The 20,891-nt window shown below is 44.5% G+C and overlaps 1 protein-coding gene across 2 annotated transcripts in view; it reads right to left on the bottom strand.

Annotated features, from left to right (window-relative positions):
• Positions 1 to 20,891, bottom strand: part of sts (steroid sulfatase) — a 71,982-nt gene that overhangs the window by 17,412 nt on the left and 33,679 nt on the right. For both annotated transcript variants that reach the window (XM_033023363.1, XM_033023364.1), the window contains exons 6-7: positions 20,231 to 20,367; positions 6,173 to 6,310 (exon numbers count right to left, since the gene is read on the bottom strand). In XM_033023363.1, the coding sequence (XP_032879254.1) occupies positions 6,173 to 6,310; positions 20,231 to 20,367 (275 nt within the window). The remainder of the gene's footprint in view (positions 1 to 6,172; positions 6,311 to 20,230; positions 20,368 to 20,891) is intronic.

Raw genomic sequence — 20,891 nt, 5'->3', positions numbered from 1 at the left:
GGAAGTTAGACTTTAATACTTTAGAGTATTTATGTATGGACTTAATCTATGAACCAATGTAGTATAACTTTAGTACCTCCACCAATGTAAAGCACTTTGGTCAACGAGAGTTGTTTTTTAAATGTACTATAGAAATAAAAATGACTTTACTTGACTAGACTAGAGATACAGCATGGAAACAGGCCTTTCAGCCAATCGATTACATGCTGACCAATGATCGGCCCGTGCACTGGGACAATTTACAAATTACACAAGCTATTTAACCTATAAACCTAGACGTCTGTGGAGTGTGGGAGGAAACGGGAGCTTCTGGAGAAAACCCATGCGGTCACAGGGAGATCATACAAACACTGTACCAACAGCACTTGTAGTAAGGATTGAACCCGGGTCTCTGGTGCTGCAAGTCAGCAGTGCTACCGCTGTGCCACTGTGCTGCCCCTACGACACTGTGCCACCCTATGTTGTACAACTGTAGCATAACTTCTCAACTTCTATACTTAGTAGCCTGTTGAAGGCCAATGTACCCTATCAGCACCCGCAGTCAGGAATGAGCCTGGGTCTCTGGTGCTGTAGTGGGGCCTGTCCCACTTAGGTTATATTTAGGCGACTGCCGGCGATTGTCACAGTCGTAGCAGGTCGCTGAAAAACCAGCGACTGGACCCCTCTTGACATAAAATTTGAAATAGAATCATTACTTTAACAATAAAAAAAACAGAAGTCGGCACCGGCGACAACCTACGTTAACCTGGCGACAACCTACGACAGCACCTACATCAGGAGGTCAAGCTACGCTCATTGGCGTCAAACCCATTGTTGCCGATAAAGTTTTGAACATTTCAAAATCCAGCAGTGACCACTAGCAAAACGCTACGATTCTTTGGGCGACTGAGGAGACTAGCCATGACCACACAGACGACACCCCGGTGACCATGTGGCGACAGCCTAGTCGTCTGTAGTCGTCTAAAAAAAACCGGCTAAGTGGGACAGGGGCACAAGGCAGCAACTCTACCGCTGTGCCACCGCGCCACCTATCACTGACCAGTTGGGATGGAACCCAGGTCTGTGGAATTAAACCACAGTGTGAATGCGCCATCCCAAGTCTTTCCAAAGCAGATTCCTGTACCTCTGTGTCACTGAGCCAGATCACTAAATGTCTGTAATCCAGTTAGCGCAAGGTTAAAGGGGCCGTGACAGTTTGTGGAGACTCCAGAAGGCACTCACCAGCCTTTCATTCTGGAGAGGGTTGAAGAAAGATTTGCCCTGCTCCAGTAAATTCCATTTAAAAATTAAAAGAAGCGTTGCGTCTCGGTTTTGTTGGGTGATCATTAATTACTTAGACGAGGCTGCAATGCAAAGAGCTTTGAATAAAACATGAGCTTGACAAATATGTACCAAAGTTATCCTTTTAGAATGAAAAGCTGTTGAAGCCACAGCAAGCGTTTAACACACTCTATTAAAACAAACAGAAGACAGTAATTAGGCAAGAAACGCTTTCGTGACCGGCTTAATTTGGAGTCTTGTTTTGAGTCTTGTTAATTAATAAATTGAAGGTTTAGAAGGAAAACAATGTAGAGGCAGATGTTGCTTATTGGAAGGCAAAGCACTGATAGTAACTACAATTGTTGGGAGCAGGAAGGTGTGATCTTGCACATGAAAGTAGAAAACTATTTCAGGATTAGTGCCATAGTGTGATACAGTGTGGAAACAGGCCCTTTAGCCCACCTTGCCCACACCGGCCAAGAGGTCCAGCTATACTAGTCCCACCTGCCCGCGTTTGGCCCATATCCCTCCAAACCTGTCCAATCCATATACCTGTCTAACCGTTTCTTAAACATTGGGATAGTCCTTGCCTCAACTACCTCCTCTGGCAGCTTGTTCCATACACCCACCACGTTTTGTGAGAAAAGGTTACCTCTCAGGTCCCTATGAAATCTTTTCCCCTTCACCTTAAACCCACTCACTGTATGTCCTCTTGTCCTCGATTCATCTACTCTGGGCAAGAGACTCTGTGCATCTAACCGATCTATTCCTCTCATATATACCGAAGATAGACACAAAGTGCTGGATTAACTCAGCGGGTCAGGATGCATCTCTGGAGAAAAAGGATGTAATTCTCAGCATTATAACACATCAGTTCCATGGACAATGTCCAATGTCCACATTGGGGTAGAGGTGAATTGGGATTGTACCCTATCTTTGGAAGGATCATTCAGAAGCTTAATAACAGAGGGGAAAAAACAATGACCATATGATATAGGAACAGAATTAGGCCCAATTGGCCCATTGGGTCTGTTTCGCCATTTGATCATGCCTTCTCTCCATTACCTTTCACACCCTTACGAATCAAATACCTGTCGATCTCCACTTTAAAAATGCCCAAACGCTTGGCCTCCACAGCCATCGGTGGCAATGAATTCCACAGATTCAGCACCCTCTGGCTGAAGAAATTCTTCCTCATCTCCATTGTAAAAGTATGCCCTTTTATTCCGAGGCTGTGCTCTCTGGTCCTAGACTCTCCCACTTCTTTTTACAGTGGTCCTTTTGGTTAAGTGGAGTGCATTTACCCAAGTTTTTCACCAAAGATACCATGTGCCATGGTGGTTAATCTCGAATGAGACTATAATTAAGTTTGTTACTCAAGCAACTTATATTTGGGGTGGCACAGTGACGCAGCAGTAGAGTTGCTGCTTTACAGCATGTTTTGATATCTGTCTGCTTATAAAATAAGTAAACTAGTACATAATAGAAACATAGAAGCATAGAAACATAGAAATTAGGTGCAGGAGTAGGCCATTCGGCCCTTCAAGCCTGCACCGCCATTCAATATGATCATGGCTGATCATCCAACTCAGTATCCCGTACCTGCCTTCTCTCCATACCCTCTGATCCCCTTAGCCACAAGGGCCACATCTAACTCCCTCTTAAATATAGCCAATGAACTGGCCTCGGCTACCCTCTGTGGCAGGGAGTTCCAGAGATTCACCACTCCCTGTGTGAAAAAAGTTCTCCTCATCTCGGTTTTAAAGGATTTCCCCCTTATCCTTAAGCTGTGACCCCTTGTCCTGGACTTCCCCAACATCGGGAGCAATCTTCCTGCATCTAGCCTGTCCAACCCCTTAAGAATTTTGTACGTTTCTATAAGATCCCCTCTCAATCTCTTAAATTCTAGAGAGTATAAACCAAGTCTATCCAGTCTTTCTTCATAAGACAGTCCTGACATCCCAGGAATCAGTCTGGTGAACCTTCTCTGCACTCCCTCTATGGCAATAATGTCCTTCCTCAGATTTGGAGACCAAAACTGTACGCAATACTCCAGGTGTGGTCTCACCAAGACCCTGTACAACTGCAGTAGAACCTCCCTGCTCCTATACTCAAATCCTTTTGCTATGAAAGCTAACATACCATTCGCTTTCATCACTGCCTGCTGCACCTGCATGCCCACTTTCAATGACTGGTGTACCATGACACCCAGGTCTCGCTGCATCTCCCCTTTTCCTAGTCGGCCACCATTTAGATAATAGTCTGCTTTCCTGTTTTTGCCACCAAAATGGATAACCTCACATTTATCCACATTATACTGCATCTGCCAAACATTTGCCCACTCACCCAGCCTATCCAAGTCACCTTGCAGTCTCCTAGCATCCTCCTCACAGCTAACACTGCCCCCCAGCTTAGTGTCATCCGCAAACTTGGAGATATTGCCTTCAATTCCCTCATCCAGATCATTAATATATATTGTAAATAGCTGGGGTCCCAGCACTGAGCCTTGCGGTACCCCACTAGTCACTGCCTGCTATTGTGAAAAGGACCCGTTTACTCCTACTCTTTGCTTCCTGTTTGCCAGCCAGTTCTCTATCCACATCAATACTGAACCCCCAATGCCGTGTGCTTTAAGTTTGTATACTATGTACAGAGAAAGATGGCTGCACACACACTTGTGTTGGTATCAAAAAAAGGAATGATTTATTTCCAAGTCAAAGGTCACTGATTTAGTGAGCATGTGCGAGAATGAGCACAGCACATATGCATAAATTACAGGGATATTGTCATACAGCGCCAGAGACCTGGGTTCGATCCTGACTACCGGTGCTATCTATATGGAGCTTGTACGTTCTCCTTGTGACCCCAAGGGTTTTCTCCGGGTGCTCCGGTTTCCTCCCACACTCCAAAGACGTACAGGTTTGTCGGCTAATTGGCTTGGTGTACAGTGGCTTGCAAAAGTTTTCATACCCCTTGAACTTTTCCACATTTTGTCACGTTACAACCACAAACGTAAATGTATTTTATTGGGATTTTATGTGATAGACCAACACAAAGTGGTGCATAATTGTGAAGTGGAAGGAAAACGATACATGGTTTTCAAATTTTTTTACAAATAAAAAACTGAAAAGTGTGGCGTGCAAAGGTATTCAGCCCCCCTGAGTCAATACTTTGTAGAACCACCTTTCGCTGCAATTACAGCTGCAAGTCTTTTGGGGTATGTCTCTACCAGCTTTGCACATCTAAAGACTGACATTTTTGCCCATTCTTCTTTGCAAAATAGTTCAAGCTCAGTCAGATTGGATGGAGAGCGTCTGTGAACAGCAATTTTCAAGTCTTGCCAGAGATTCTCAATTGGATTTAGGTCTAGACTTTGATTGGGCCATTCTAACACATGAATATGCTTTGATCTAAACCATTCCATTGTAGCTCTGGCTGTATGTTTAGGGTCGTTGTCCTGCTGGAAGGTGAACCTCCGCCCCAGTCTCAAGTCTTTTGCAGACTCTAACAGGTTTTCTTCCAAGATTGCCCTGTATTTGGCTCCATCCATCTTCCCATCAACTCTGACCAGCTTCCCTGTCCCTGCTGAAGAAAAGCATCCCCACAGCATGATGCTGCCACCACCATGTTTCACAGTGGGGATGGTGTGTTCAGGGTGATGTGCAGTGTTAGTTTTCCGCCACACATAGCGTTTTGCATTTAGGCCAAAAACTTCAATTTTGGTCTCATCTGACCAGAGCACCTTCCTCCACATGTTTGCTGTGTCCCCCACATGGCTTGTGGCAAACTGCAAACGGGACTTCTTATGGCTTTTTTTCAACAATGGCTTTCTTCTTGCCACTCTTCCATAAAGGCCCGATTTGTGGAGTGCACGACTAATAGTTGTCCTGTGGACAGATTCTCCCACCTGAGCTGTGGATCTCTGCAGCTCCTCCAGAGTTACCATGGGCCTCTTGGCTGCTTCTCTGATCAATGCTCTCCTTGCCCGGCCTGTCAGTTTAGGTGGACGGCCATGTCTTGGTAGGTTTGCAGTTGTGCCATACTCTTTCCATTTTCGGATGATGGATTGAACAGTGCTCCGTGAGATGTTCAAAGCTTGGGATATTTTTTTATAACCTAACCCTGCTTTAAACTTCTCCACAACTTTATCCCTGACCTGTCTGGTGTGTTCCTTGGGCTTCATGATGCTGTTTGTTCACTAATGTTCTCTAACAAACCTCTGAGGCCTTCACAGAACAGCTGTATTTATACTGAGATTAGATTACACATAAGTGGACTCTATTTACTAATTAGGTGACTTCTGAAGGCAATTGGTTGCACTGGATTTTATTTAGGGGTATCAGAGTAAAGGGGGCTGAATACTTTTGCACGCCACACTTTTCAGTTTTTTATTTATAAAAAATTTGAAAACCATGTATAATTTTCCTTCCACTTCACAATTATGCGCCACTTTGTGTTGGTCTATCACATAAAATCCCAATAAAATACGTTTACGTTTGTGGTTATAACGTGACAAAATGTGGAAAAGTTCAAGGGGTATGAATACTTTTGCAAGCCACTTGTAGATACATGATAAGGGAATAACATTTAGTGCAAGGTTAAGTCTGATCAAGGACACTCTGAGGGTCACCAATGAGGTAGATGGTAGTTCAGCACTGCTCTCTGGTTGTAGTAGGACGATTCAGTGGCCTGATAACAGCGGCAAATAAACTGTCCCTGATAGTACTAGCGTACAGGGTGATCGGAGATTGGCACGGACCTAGTGGGCTGAAGGGCCTGTTTCCGTGCCGTATCTCAAAAAAAAAGTAGACTCGATACGTCCAATGTGTGCTCTGGTAAGCAGCCATCCATGGTGGAGAAAAACACATTGATGTTGAATTATTTGCGTATTATCACGGCAATCTCCACTTACCCCTGTAGATGCCGTTCCATCCTCCGTGCATCTCCCCCTCGTCAGAAATCTCTTCAACGTGGGCACCTTGGTCTGAAGTGAAGTAGACCAGAGTCCGCTGACTCAGATTCAGCCTTTCCAATGAAGCCAGGATTTCTCCTTAAAAAAAAAATCACAAAGAGGGCATAGGTTTGAGGTGAGAAGGAAAAGATTTAAAAGGGAGCCGAGAGGCAACCTGAGATGAGCAGGAATTTCTCTAGTCGAACAGAGGGTGGTGAATCTGTGGAATTCATTGCCACAGAAGGCTGTGGAGGCAAAGTCAGTGGATGTTTTCAAGGCAGAGATAGATAGATTCCTGATTAGTACAGGTGTCAGGGGTTATGGGGAGAAGGCAGGCGAATGGGGTTAGTAGGGAGATAGTTGAACCATGATTGAATGGCGGAATAGACTTGATGGGCCGGATGGCCTAATTCTGCTCCTATCACATTTGACCTTAACCTTTTCACACTGAAGGTGGTGGTTATGTGGAACAAGCTATCACGGGAAGCTGGACAGGCAGGTACAATCAGAATGTTTAAAATACATTTAAACTGGGGGGTTTTTTGCATTAGTATTGGCACTATTATTTTCTTACATTTTTATTTGTTATATATTTTCTCCATATATAGTGTTGGCAGGCCATACAATGTAGTTTACGGTGTTTCTATGCGTTTTGCCTTTATTCTGCTTGGGTAGCTTCCAACCCAATGGTATGAACATTAAATTGTCCAGCTGGTCTGCACTGTCGCCCTCTCACCCAGGTCTACAAAGGACTGGTAGAGAGCATCCTCACCACAGGCATCACGGTGTGGTATGGAAACACCACACAGACAGAGAGGAAGGCTCTGCAAAGAGTCATAAAGACTGCAGAGAGGATTATCAGAACAGAACTCCCCTCCATGGACACAATCTACACACAGCGCTGTCAAAAAAGGGCAGAGAGAATCATCAGAGACACACTACATCCAGCTCACTCCCTGCTCAAACACAAAAACTGCACATACAGCCTCAGGCACAGACGAGCGGACAGCATCGCCACAAACAGAACACGCTTTTTTAAGAGCTTCTTCCCTGCCACAGTGAGACTCTTGGCCAAAACAAAATGAACTGATGTCCTGACCTACCTCATAGTATATCATATTATATCATATTATATTGTCTCTCTTTAATTTTTGGAGAAGTATATGTTTTTATAGATTATGTGTCTTTCTGTGTGTCTTTTTTAATTTGACTTGACTTGACTCTCTGAACAACCGCACAAGAGTTCCTATTTGTGGAAGCACAAATAGCAAATAAAGTTTTTGACCTTTGGGTAAACCGCCCTCCTCCCGCCCCCCTCCTCCCCCCCCCCCTCACCTACCTTCTTTCCTCGTCCCACTCCCCCCTCTCCTCCATACCCGTCCCCTACCTGTACTACCATTTTCTTCTCTTGAACCATCTGAAGAAAAGGTCCCAACCCAAAACATCACCTAAGCATATTCTCCAGGGATGCTGCCTGACCCGCTGAGTTACTCCAGCATACTGTGTCTTTCCTTGGTGAACAAGCATCTGCAGTTCCTTGTTTCTACTGGCTGATATTTATTTATTTTTGCTGCTGTTGCATTTGCTGTGCCTGAAAAGCTGCAATGAGTCAGAATGTCATTGTTTCCTTTCACATCATATTGTTGCACATGACAAGCACACAGTCTAGACTTAATGTAATAAATAGGAACTGCAGGCGCTAGTTTATACCACAGGGACAAGGGAGCGGACTAATTGCATTGCTCTTTGGTTTCCGGAGCTGCACCCATGACGTTGCAGCATGAATGGAGGGCGGCACAGTCGATGCAGCGGCAGAGTTGCTGCTTTACATCGCCAGAGACACGCGCTCGATTCTGACTACGGAATTTATACGTTCTTCCCGTGACCGCTTGAGCTATCTCCGGGTGCTCCGGTTTCCTCCCACATCCCAAAGAACGTGCAAATTTGTAGGTTAATTGGCTTCGGTAAAACTGTTAAATTGCCCCTGGTGGTCGCTGGTCGGCGCGGACCCGGTGGGCCAAAGGGCCTGCTTCTACGTCCGGAGTGCCTGGAGAAAACCCACGCGGTCACGGAGAGAAAGTACCTGTTTCCATGGAGTATCTCTAAAACCTATAAAGTGTCAGTTAAAACTGCACCTCCAGCATGCGGATGTTTGACTGGCGTTTAAAAGAACTAAAGAAAGGAGTCAACCTAGTTAATGTTCTAATTTCTGTCTCGAATGCATGTTCATCCTTCCTTGAATATGATGACCAACACTACGCAGCTTTCCAAGTAAGACGTATTACTAAGAACGAGCAGGATTGTTGTATGTTCTGTCCGATGAGTAAAAGATTCAATCAAACTCCAATGATTAATGTTAAAAGCCCTGTGAAAAATGACGGGATTGGATTAGCCACCTGTCCTGCTGATTACAGTGAGGTATAACATTGGGCAGGAGCGCTAAACAGGCAGCTGATGTGATCTGATTCAATCTTGCCAAGTTTTCATATTCTATTTGCCAGCTGAAAATGACTTCCAACAACTTCAGCTCCAGATACAAAACCTGACTGTGGGCACGGATGTAAACAGGCCGCAGCAAAGTAATGATAATAATAATAATAATGCATTTTATTTGCTGGCGCCTTTCTGGACACCCAAGGACACCTTACAGGACATAAAATCATAATACATTTATCAATATTAAAATCAAGTTGATTAAAAACAAAAAACAAAAATAAAATAAAAAAATACACAAAACATTTTATGTCATTAAAATCAGGGTGAACATGGTGGAAGTTATGTCGGGTAAGCTAATCTAAACAGGTGTGTTTTGAGTTGTGATTTGAATTGATCGATAGTGTCCAGGTGACGGATGGGAGGTGTCTACATTGTTGTGTTCAAGAAGGAACTGCAGATGCTGGAAGATCGAAGGTACACAAAAATGCTGGAGAAACTCAGCGGGTGCAGCAGCATCTATGGAGCGAAGGAAATAGGCGACGTTTTGGGCCGAAACCCTTCTTCACACTGGGGAAGGGTTTCGGCCCGAAACGTCGCCTATTTCCTTCGCTCCATAGATGCTGCTGCACCCGCTGAGTTTCTCCAGCATTTTTGTGTAGTCTACATTGTTGTTTGGAAGCAAGAGTCATGCACTTCTCGCTAGCTGGAACAAAGCTGAGTTCAAGTCTCCTAAGACATAGTTCTGATGAACAATTTGGCTCCTCGGTTTACTTATATAACAACCCGCATTTCAAAATAACTTGTCATTCTCTGCACACCTCAGGGGCATTCCTGGTGATTTGATATGAGGGTATAATTGTACTATTTCCTCTTTTGCCATTCTCCAGGGATTCCAGCTAGAAATACGTGTGTCTAATGCAGATGGTAAAATTTCTCTCCATTACTAGGCTTCCAATTCTCTTTCTGGTATGCACAGTATGAACGTTTGCATCAGGGTGGAGTGACTGGGTTTGACTTTACTCCGAACCAGAAAGAGGAATGAATACTTTATTGTCACGTGACAAGTCACAGTAAAATTCTTTGTTTTGCTTACATATAACATATAACAATTACAGCACGGAAACAGGCCATCTCGGTCCTACAAGTCCGTGCCGAACAACTTTTTTCCCTTAGTCCCACCTGCCTGCACTCATACCATAACCCTCCATTCCCTTCTCATCCATATGCCTATCCAATTTATTTTAAAATGATACCAACGAACCTGCCTCCACCACTTCCACTGGAAGCTCATTCCACACCGCTACCACTCTCTGAGTAAAGAAGTTCCCCCTCATGTTACCCCTAAACTTCTGTCCCTTAATTCTGAAGTCGTGTCCTCTTGTTTGAATTTTCCCTTTTCTCAAAGGGAAAAGCTGATCCACATCAACTCTGTCTATCCCTCTCATCATTTTAAAGACCTCTATCATGTCCCCCCTTAACCTTCTGCGTTCCAGAGAATAAAGACCTAACTTATTCAACCTTTCTCTGTAACTTAGTTGTTGAAACCCAGGCAACATTCTAGTAAATCTCCTCTGTACTCTCTCTATTTTGTTGACGTCCTTCCTATAATTGGGCGACCAAAATTGTACACCATACTCCAGATTTGGTCTCACCAATGCCTTGTACAATTTTAACATTACATCCCAGCTTCTATACTCAATGCTCTGATTTATAAAGGCTAGCATACCAAAAGCTTTCTTTACCACCCTATCTATATGAGATTCCACCTTCAAGGAACTATGCACGGTTATTCCCAGATCCCTCTGTTCAACTGTATTCTTCAATTCCCTACCATTTACCATGTACGTCCTATTTTGATTTGTCCTGCCAAGGTGTAGCACCTCACATTATCAGCATTAAACTCCATCTGCCATCTTTCAGCCCATTCTTCCTAAATGGCCTAAATCACTCTGTAGACTTTGGAAATCCTCTTCATTACCCACAACACCCCCTATCTTGGTATCATCTGCGAATTTCCCCGCCAGGATATTGGTCCCTCTCGGGTTCAAGTGCAACCCATCCTTTCTGTACAGGTCCCACCTTCCCCAAAAGAAGTCCCAATGATCCAGAAACTTGAATCCCTGCCCTCTGCACCAGTCTTTCAGCCACGCATTTATCCTCCACCTCGTTCCATTCCTACTCTCACTGTCGCGTGGCACAGGCAGTAATCCTGAGATAGTTACCTTTTTGGTCCTTTTCCTTAACTCTCCTCCCAACTCCCTAAATCCTCCCTTCAGGACCTCTTCCCTTTTTTTTACCTATGTCATTGGTACCTATATGTACCACGACCTCAGGCTCCTGTCCTTCTGATTTCAGGATATCTTGGACGCGTTGAGACACATCCGAGACCCTGGCACCAGGGAGGCAGACCACCATCCTGGTCTCCCGACTGCGTCCACAGAATCGCCTATCCGACCCCCTAACAATAGAGTCCCCAATTACTATTGCCCGAGAGGTATGCAAATAATCACCATATAAAGGGCACTGACAAAGTTACAAAGTATCCCGCACCTTTGTTCTCCCCCTCCCCCCCCTCCTGACGTAGCCGAGACTTCCATTGTTCTTCCTCCCCTCCCCCCCCTCACGGCGGTCCCCACCCCCACCCCCCCCCCGCCGGTTCCTCCTTTCTCCCACGTGGCCCATCCTCGACCGCCGACCGCCGCACCGACCCACTCCACGATCGCTGGCGGGTCCCCTCCAGACGCTGGGGCCGGCCACGAGCTCGGTTGACCCAGGCTCCGTCGGGCGCGAGTCTCCGGCGACTCTGCAAGGCTCAGGCTCGGGCTCCGACGCCCAGCTTCTAGGCGGCCTCCTGGGAGACATCGAGGCGCATGGGCAAGAAAAGACATTCAGCTTGTCGTGCTGGAACAAGTCAACGGGTCAGGCAGCATCTCTGGAGAACACAGATAGATGGCCTGGAGAAGGATCCTTGTACATTGTCACAGATTGGCATTGGGGGACAAACTGGTGTGGATGATGCCCACCACTGATTAATTCCCTCATGGAATCTCAAATAGGGAATGGCCATTTGCTGAGTTAAACAATGTCCTCTGGTCATTGACACCTCTGTCATGAGGAGGTGTCCTAAGATTAGATTAGATTAGATTAGATTCGTTGATTGTCATTTTGTTTCCCTGCAGTCATACATATAATTTAAAAAATGACAAAAACACACAATCAACACAAATTTAACATCCACCACAGTGAGTTCACCAAACACCTCCTCACTGTGGTGGAAGGCAAAATCTTAAAGTCTCTGTAATATATATCCTGTCTTTGTTCCTCATAATTATTTTAAATCGCTACCTCCTCCCTGTGTTTAGTTTTTTGAGTTGAGTTTGCACAGCATGTAAACGGGCCCTTCGGCCCACCAGGCCCGCTCCGACCTGTTTTCACCCGTGTAATAATTCTACCCTGCACACTAGGCACAATTTTTAGAAGCCAGTTTCACCACAAGCCTGTGCGTCTTTTGGAGTGTGGGAGGAAACTGGAGCTCCCGGGGAAAGCCAACTCAGAAACAGGGAGAACGTACAAGTTCCGTACGGACAGCGCCCGTAATCAAGATCTAACCCGGGCCTTTGGCGCTGTAAGGCAGCAACTCTACCGCTGCGCCACCGTGCCGCCGCACTCTAGATCGCAGGCGAGGCCATCAATGCTATATTATGTATTGTAATGCAATGCAATACAGAGCACAGTCCCAGTCTCTTGAAAATTAAAGGCATACTTAAAAAACAGACAATCATTTAAAAAGTGTTAACCGACCATTTCTATTGTTCAATTGCTACATTGATGCTCCGAACACATTAAACATTCTGGGCATCGAGGACAGAGATGCTTATTTACTCAATAGTTCCACCTCATTTAACTTGCAATTCCCTCGTATACTTAATAAACTCTCAACAGCATCGGGTCAGAGCTCACACAGCTCAGCACGGACTGCATTAACAAACCTGTTCAATAAGTAAACAGCACCTCATTAAAAGGTGCATTCAATCTCCCCTAACTGGTAGCCAGCTTCATCAGGCAGTGCAGTAGCATAGCGGTAGAGTTGCTGCCTTGTAGGGCAGGAGACCGGGTTCGATCCTGACCATGGGCGCTGTCTGTGTGGTGTTTGCACCTTCTCCCCGTGGGATTTCCTCGGGTGCTCCATTTTTCTCCCACATCGCGCAGACATGCTGGTTTGTGGGTTCATTCAGTGTTTCCACTTTGAAGGAAATTACCTGAAATTCTGGAAATTCGGGTTGTCATCGGGTAATTTTAGGGAAATGAAATAATTCGGGGAAATTTCGGGAAATTTCCTGGCCCGGTAAGCCTTCCCCGACTGCGCACGCGCGGAATCCTGGCCCACTGCGCACGCCCGCGCGGGGAGATGCCAAAGGTTCCAATCGGGCCCGCGGGATGATTTGCGGAAAAAAAGTATGTGCCTGTATATTTATGACAGTCCGCGCCCGCGCAGTTGGGGGAGGTCCGTCAGTTGCGTCACAATTGAAAATGGCGCCGGTGACGCGGTAGGGACGACTCCCCGCGCGGGCATGCGCAGTGGGCCCGGTATCCGCGCGTGCGCTGTTGGGGAAGGCTCACCGGACTGGGAAATACCATCAAATTCCAGGTCATTTGAAATTCTATTTCAGGAATAATTTTTTTTTTGAGGTGTGGAAGCACTGGGTTAATTGGCCCTCTGTAAAATTGCCCTTAGTGCGTAGGGAGGGGATGCAAAAGTGGGATAACATGGAACTAGTGTGGACGGGTGGATCGATGGTTGGCGTTGGCTTGATGGGCCGGAGGGAACATTTCCAAGTGGTATCTTTCAGTCAATCAATCAATCAATCAAAAGCTTCATTCAACAGTTGCAAAATCATTTTTGCAAACTTTGGAGACGACCCAGTCTCCACTCTTGTTCCACTTAAAATAAAAATCACCAAAAACCACCTGAACGCTACGCCCTCTAGTCTTTGATATTTCCACCCTGGGAAAAACGCTCTGACTGTTCACCCTATGTATGTATATCCCTCTCATAACGTTACGCACTTCTGTTAGATCTCCTCTCGGCCTACGATGTTTCAGAGAAAACAATTCAAGTCCGTCCAACCTCTGCTTAAAAAGTCAAGTTACACCAATTCTTAACAAGTGAATAATTCTTTGCATTGCCATATTTATATTGAACGGGAAGGGGAAGACGGGAGTTTTCCTGCAAGCTCAATAGTTTTTGTGCATTAACTGCAGCATGGGTAGATTAATAGCCGCTTAAACACTGGAGCCTGTAACAGCACTGGCTTGTTGCAGTATTTATAACTGCTTCCAGGGTGGCACGGTGGTAATGTCTATGCCTTACAGCGCCAGAGACTTGGGTTCGATCCTGACTACGGGCGTTGTCCGTATGGAGTTTGTATGTTCGCCCTGTGACCGCGTTGGTTTTCCTCCCACACTCCAGAGACGTGTAGGTTTGTAGGTTAATTAGCTACGGTAAAGATTGTAAATTGTCCCTCGTGTGTAGGATTGTATTAAAGTACAGGTGATCGCAGGTCGGCGCAGACTCAGCGGGCCTATTTCCGCACTGTGATTCATAAGGTCATGTGATAGGAGCAGAATTAGGCCATTCGGCCCATCATGTCTGCACCGCCATTCAATCATGGCTGATCTATCTCTCCCTCCTAACCCCATTCTCCTGCCTTCTGCCCATAAACCCCTGACATCCGTACTAATCAAGAATCTATCTATCTCTGCCTTAAAAATATCCATTGACTTGACCTCCACAAGGCAAAGAATTCCACAGCTTCACCACCCTCTGACTAAAGATATTCCTCCTCATCTCCCTAAAAGAACATCCTTTAATTCTGAAGTAATGACCTCTAGCCTAGACTCTCCCACTAGTGGAAACATCCTCTCCACATCCACTCTATCCAAGCCATTCTAAACTAAAATAAATAAACAAGCACTTATGGCCTTTGGGGTAACAACCATCTGAACTTGTTATCATCTGATTTTGTTTGCACATTAATGAATAATAGAAGTAAAGGGCCTGTCCCACTTACGCAATTTTTTCAGCCACTTGCCGGCACCCGTCATAGTCACAGCAGGTGGCCGAAAATTCTCAACATGTCGAAAATCCAGCGGCGACCAGAAAAAGGCACGACTCTTTGGGCGACCACTCACGACCAGACATGTACCTTGTTCTGGTCGCCGCTGGATTTTCAACATTTTGAAAATATGGTCTCCATTTATTGATTTTATGAAAGTGTAAATTGGTCCAGCACAGAAGCCTGACTGAAACTTGAATCCAGGATTAGATGAATAGTTACGTTTTATAATCTACAGACCTATCTCCAAAGCTGTATTATTGGTAATTTATTCTATTTTTTCATCTTTTTTTAAATTTCTTTCTATCTATAAAAAAAATAAACAAATAGAAGCTGTGTTAGTATGTAATCGATAAACGAGGACCCCAGCTATTTTGATAGCTAGGTTCCCAGCTATTAACAATATGTAATTGATAAACAAATTGTGTTTTGATTACAATATGTATATGCTTTTAATAAAATTATTATTTAAAAAAAAAAAATGTTCGGCGACCTGCTGCGACTATGACGGGTGCCGACGAAAAACATCGCGTAAGTGGGACAGGCCCTTAAAGAAGACCTTGAACAGAGATGCATTTCACTGTTACGTGGGATTCTAAGAAACATTGATTTGAAGGCCTTATTTGTGCAAAGTGGCTGGTTCAAACCAATTGTTCGGTAAACAACTTCAAATACATTTCCTTGCAGCTTCAGGGACTTTGATTAAAAGCAGAGATCTTGAAGCCACGTAGACTGCAGAGTCGGATTCTCTTGCTCATCGGAACACAAGGTCCGGGCACTGGGGCATGAACCAATTTTTAACAACTTTCAATACAAAGGGTAACTTTGAGGAGGAAGGGAACGGCCTTCTGCAGGCTGGATCTCCCAAAGGTACCGAGCAGAAAGGAACAAAAGGGATGCAGAAGACTCTGTGTGTAAGAAGGAACTGCAGATGCTGGAAAATCGAAGGTAGACAAAAGTGCTGGAGAAACTCAGCGGGTGCAGCAGCATCTATGGAGCGAAGGAAATAGGCAACGTTTCGGGCCAAAACCCTTAATTTCGGAGAAAACAATCCAAATGTCTGACCTCTCCTTGTAGTCAATACTCTCTTATCAGCATTCGGCAACACTCTTCTGCACCCTGCCCACAGCCCCACGTCCATCCGGTAATGGGGCGACCAGAACTGCGCACAATACTCCAAATAAGATCATTCAATAATAGGCAATAGATAATAGGTGCAGGAGTAGGCCATTTGGCCCATCGAGCCAGCACCGCCATTCACTGTGATCATGGCTGATCATCCACAATCAGTACCCCGTTCCTGCCTTCTCTCCATATCCCATGACTCCGCTATCCTGAAGAGCTCTATCTAACTTTCTCTTGAAAACATCCAGAGAATTGGCCTCCACTGCCTTCTGAGGCAGAGAATTCCAGATTCACAACGCTCTGGGTGAAAACGTTTTTCCTCGTCTCCGTTCTAAATGGCTTATTCCCTTATTCTTAAACAGTGACCTCTGGTTCTGTACTACCCCAACATCGGGAACATGTTTCCTGCTTCTAGTGTGTCCAATCCCTTAATAATCTTATATGTTTCAATAAGATCGTCTCTCATCCTTCTAAATTTCAGTCTATACAAGCCCAGTCGCTCCATTCTTACAACATATGACAATCCCGCCATCCCGGGAATTAACCTCGTTAACCTTCACAACTTTCTGGGTGAAGACGTTTTTTCTCATTAAAAAAGATCACAGATGATCTTCTACCTCATTGGGCTTAGAACTCTGAAGGTCCTGTTCTTGTGCTGCAGGCTGTTCCATGTACCACTAAATATTTAGGAAGTATAGAATAAGGGGCAGGGATAATGCATGGTTCACGTCAGAGTTATCCATCTTACTCCATGAGCGCAATGTGGCATGGTCTAAAGCCAGGAGTACTGGTCTTGGATCAGACTGGTTGCTCTTTAGGCAGCTGCGAAATGCAAGCACAGTTGCAATTAGAAAAGCCAAAGCCGGTGGTGATGAAGTGCTTTGAGAGGTTGATCATGGAGCAAATCAACTCCTACATCGACAAAAACCTGGACCCACTGCAGTTCGCGTACCGCCACAACAGATCAACGGTGGATGCGATCTCGCTGGCCCTCCACTCCGCACTGGACCACTTGGACAACAAAAACTCATATGTCAGGCTGTTATTCATTGATTACAGCTCGGCATTTAACACAATCATCCCCTCCAAACTGGTTACCAAACTCGCAGAACTGGGTCTCTGCGCATCCCTCTGCAACTGGATCCTCGACTTCCTCGTCCACAGACCACAGTCTGTTCGTATTGGTGGAAATGTGTCAGCCTCAATAACAATCAGCACGGGAGCACCTCAAGGCTGCGTGCTCAGCCCCCTGCTGTACTCACTCTATACCCATGACTGCGTAGCGAACCACAGTGCGAACTCCATCATCAAGTTCGCTGACGACACCACTATTGTGGGGCGTATCACTGATGGGGATGAGTCATAGTACAGAAGAGAGATCGAGCAACTGTCCATATGGTGCCAGCGCAATAACCTGGCCTTGAACACCAGCAAAACCAAGGAACTGATTGTGGACTTTGGAAGGAGTAGGAGGGGGACCCACAGCCCCATTTATATCAACGGGTCGATGGTTGAAAGGGTCAAGAACTTCAAATTCCTGGGGGTGCACATCTCTGAAGATCTTTCCTGGTCCGAGAACACTAACGCAATTATCAAAAAAGCTCATCCGCGCCTCTACTTCCTGAGAAGATTACGGAGAGTCGGATTGTCAAGGAAGACTCTCTCTAACTTCTACAGGTGCACAGTCGAGAGCATGCTGACCGGTTGCATCGTGGCTTGGTTCGGAAATTTGAGCGCCCTGGAGAGGAAAAGACTACAAAAAGTAGTAAACACTGCCCAGTCCATCATCGGCTCTGACCTTCCTTCCATCGAGGGGATTTATCGCAGTCGCTGCCTCAAAAAGGCTGGCAGTATCATCAAAGACCCACACCATCCTGGCCACACACTCATTTCCCTGCTACCTTCAGGTAGAAGGTACAGGAGCCTGAAGACTGCAACAACCAGGTTCAGGAATAGCTACTTCCCCTCAGCCATCAGGCTATTAAACCTGGCTCGGACAAAACTCTGATTATTAGCAACCACTTTCTGTTATTTGCACTACCAGTTTATTTATTCATGTGTGTATATATTTATATCATGGTATATGGACACATTTATCTGTTTTGTAGTAAATGCCTACTATTTTCTGTGTGCTTAAGCAAAGCAAGAATTTCATTGTCCTATACAGGGACACATGACAATAAACTCACTTGAACTTGAACTTGAACTTGATCATTTCCTTACTGAAACTTCAAATAACCTAAACAATCCGTTGAAATTCTGGAAAACCATTAAATCAATAACTGGAAATAAAAATGTTATTGAGCTACCTCCATGCATTGTCAAAGACTCTACCCAAATTTATGAAAAGGCTGACATGCTTGGTTGTTTTAATGAGCATTTCATTGCCTCTGGTTCACTTTTCAACTCTCAAAAGACAGCTCAAGGCTCCTCTGCTTGCTCTGATAGTAGTTGTTTTTTTGAGGGACAAGTCTTTACTTTTGACGCTGTTACACTTTCAGAGGTGCATAAGGCCCTGAGATGTTTAGACACAAACAAATCGGCAGGTCCAGACAACCTTGAGCCTTACTTCCTAAAGTTAGCTGCTGATTTTATTGCATTGCCTCTGACTTATCTTTTTAATCTATCCCTGGAGACAAACGAAATTCCCCTTATTTGGAAATCTGCCTTTGTTCTCCCGCTGTTAAAAGGGGGGGACCCCACTGTGCTAAACAACTATAGACCCATCTCCAAACTGTCTGTTTTAATTAAGGTGCTGGAATCCATTGTAAACCAACAACTGAAGGACTTTTTTATCAACTAACAGTATTTTATCTGAATTTCAATCTGGTTTTAGGAAAAAATATAGTACGTCAATAGCTGCTTTAAAAGTAGTAAATGATTTTATTGAATTTTTAGACAATAAGCAACACTGTGCAGCCCTTTTCGTTGACCTATCAAAGGCTTTCGATACTGTGGATCATGCCTTATTGTTACAAAGACTATGCAGCATCGGTTTGTCTGATCAAGCTGTCTGTTGGTTTAAAAACTATCTATCAGGCAGATCCCAGTGTGTGCGAGCAGAAGGTATTACTTCTAGCTCTCTTAATGTATCCAAGGGTGTGCCACAGGGATCGGTTCTAGGACCTTTATTATTTACTATTTATATTAATAGTCTAGATCATAAAGCTCCGAATACAAATTTTCACTTTTATGCTGACGACACAGTGATATATTGCTCTGCGTCTACCCCAAATCAGGCTCTCTGTCAGCTCCAAACTGCTTTTAACTGTGCAACGTAACCTGTGTGATTTAAAACTTGTTTAAATGCTGACAAGACAAAGCTCATGCTGTTCACTAAAGCTAAATCAAAGCCCTCGGACCTCCCTCCTATCACCACCTTGCAGGGCTCTGTGGTTGAATCTGTGTCTCAATATAAATATCTGGGAATTATAATTGACGATTCTCTCTCTTTTAAACCTCATATCCAGCAACTTGTGAAAAAACTAAAGATAAAATTAGGTTTTTACTTTAGAAACAAATCTTGTTTTTCTTTTGAAGCCAAAAAAAGACTTGTTGCTGCAACATTTATGTCTGTGTTGGACTATGGTGATGTTTTATATATGAATGCATCTTCAAAATGCCTACAGTCTTTGGACACGGTCTACCACGGAGCACTGAGATTTGTTACTAATTTTAAAACCCTCACGCACCACTGCACTTTGTATGCTCAAGTGGGATGGTTTGCCCTGTCCACCCGCAGACTCCATCATTGGCATATCCTTATTTATAAGACTATCCTCGGTGTTCTTCCTTCATACCTGCAGAAGTATGTAATTCGAAAAAGCACAGGAACTTATCTGAGGACTTGTTCTTACTAACTGTACCTAAAGTCCGTACTGAACTGGAGAAAAGGGCATTTAGTTATGCTGCTCCCTTCGCATGGAACCAGCTGCAGAATGAACTGAAACTTAAGGAGCTGGTTTCTATAAACAGATTTAAATCCCTTCTTAATGATGTTGAAGCGGGCTCTTCAGTCTGTACATGCTTTGTTTGATGATGCTCTGACTGTGACTCTATTTATGTGTTCTCTGTTGTTTTTAAATTATTGTCTGTAACTGTGGAACTGTGCTGCTGCCTGTCTTGGCCAGGACTCTCTTGTAAAAGAGATTTTTAATCTCAATGAGACTTCTTCTGGTTAAATAAAGGTTAAATAAAAATAAAAAATAAAAATATTTTAATATCCACTTTTAGTCAAATATCAAGGCTAAAATTAAGCAAAACTTTGCATAAAATGTCCACATCATTTCTCAGCAACACAGCACAAAGTCGAGCCTCATGTGGAAGGGCTCAGAACACCTACCTACACTCCAGTCCATCTCCTCCACACTGTCACCGTACAAACCGTGTTTGCTTTTCCCCAAAAACTCCTGAGAAGCATATAGTGCCGTGTGGACGTGTAAGTAGGATGTGAACAGCAGGAACGGACGGCCCAAATTCCTGCAGAACAAGGGAACATTACAAAACACTTGTCAAAGGGAGTAAGGATACAATGCAAAGGCGTACACGGAAGATCAACACAAAATGCTGGAGTAACTCAGCGGGACAGGCAGCGCCTTCCCCTCAGCTAGCAACGAACCATTCTACATTTCCTCATCATCGTCTGCTTTGATCTGTCGTTTTCACATCTTGCATTAAATGTTATTCCCTTATCACGTATCTATTCACCTGTGGTCGAACTATTTAAAGACAAGTATGCAGAGACTAAAGGTGGCATATAATGATGCCATGAGAACACTGCTAAGGCAACCTAGATGGTGTAGTGCCAATAATATGTTTGTGGCTGCAGGAGTCAGTACTTTAGAAGCTATCCTAAGACACCACATGTATAAATTCATTTGCAGGATAAATGACTCTAAACATGTGCTTATTGTGGCCTTGACAAACATAAGGGTTAGCACTACACGCTACGAATCCCAGTTGTGGAGACACTGGTATCGTTGTCTCGTTGTAGGACATTGATC

The sequence above is a fragment of the Amblyraja radiata genome, chromosome 6 (assembly GCF_010909765.2).
Source record: "Amblyraja radiata isolate CabotCenter1 chromosome 6, sAmbRad1.1.pri, whole genome shotgun sequence".
NCBI classification, from domain to species: domain Eukaryota; kingdom Metazoa; phylum Chordata; class Chondrichthyes; order Rajiformes; family Rajidae; genus Amblyraja; species Amblyraja radiata.
Note: the sequence above shows the minus strand (reverse complement) of the source record. Positions and strands in the feature narration are given on the sequence as shown.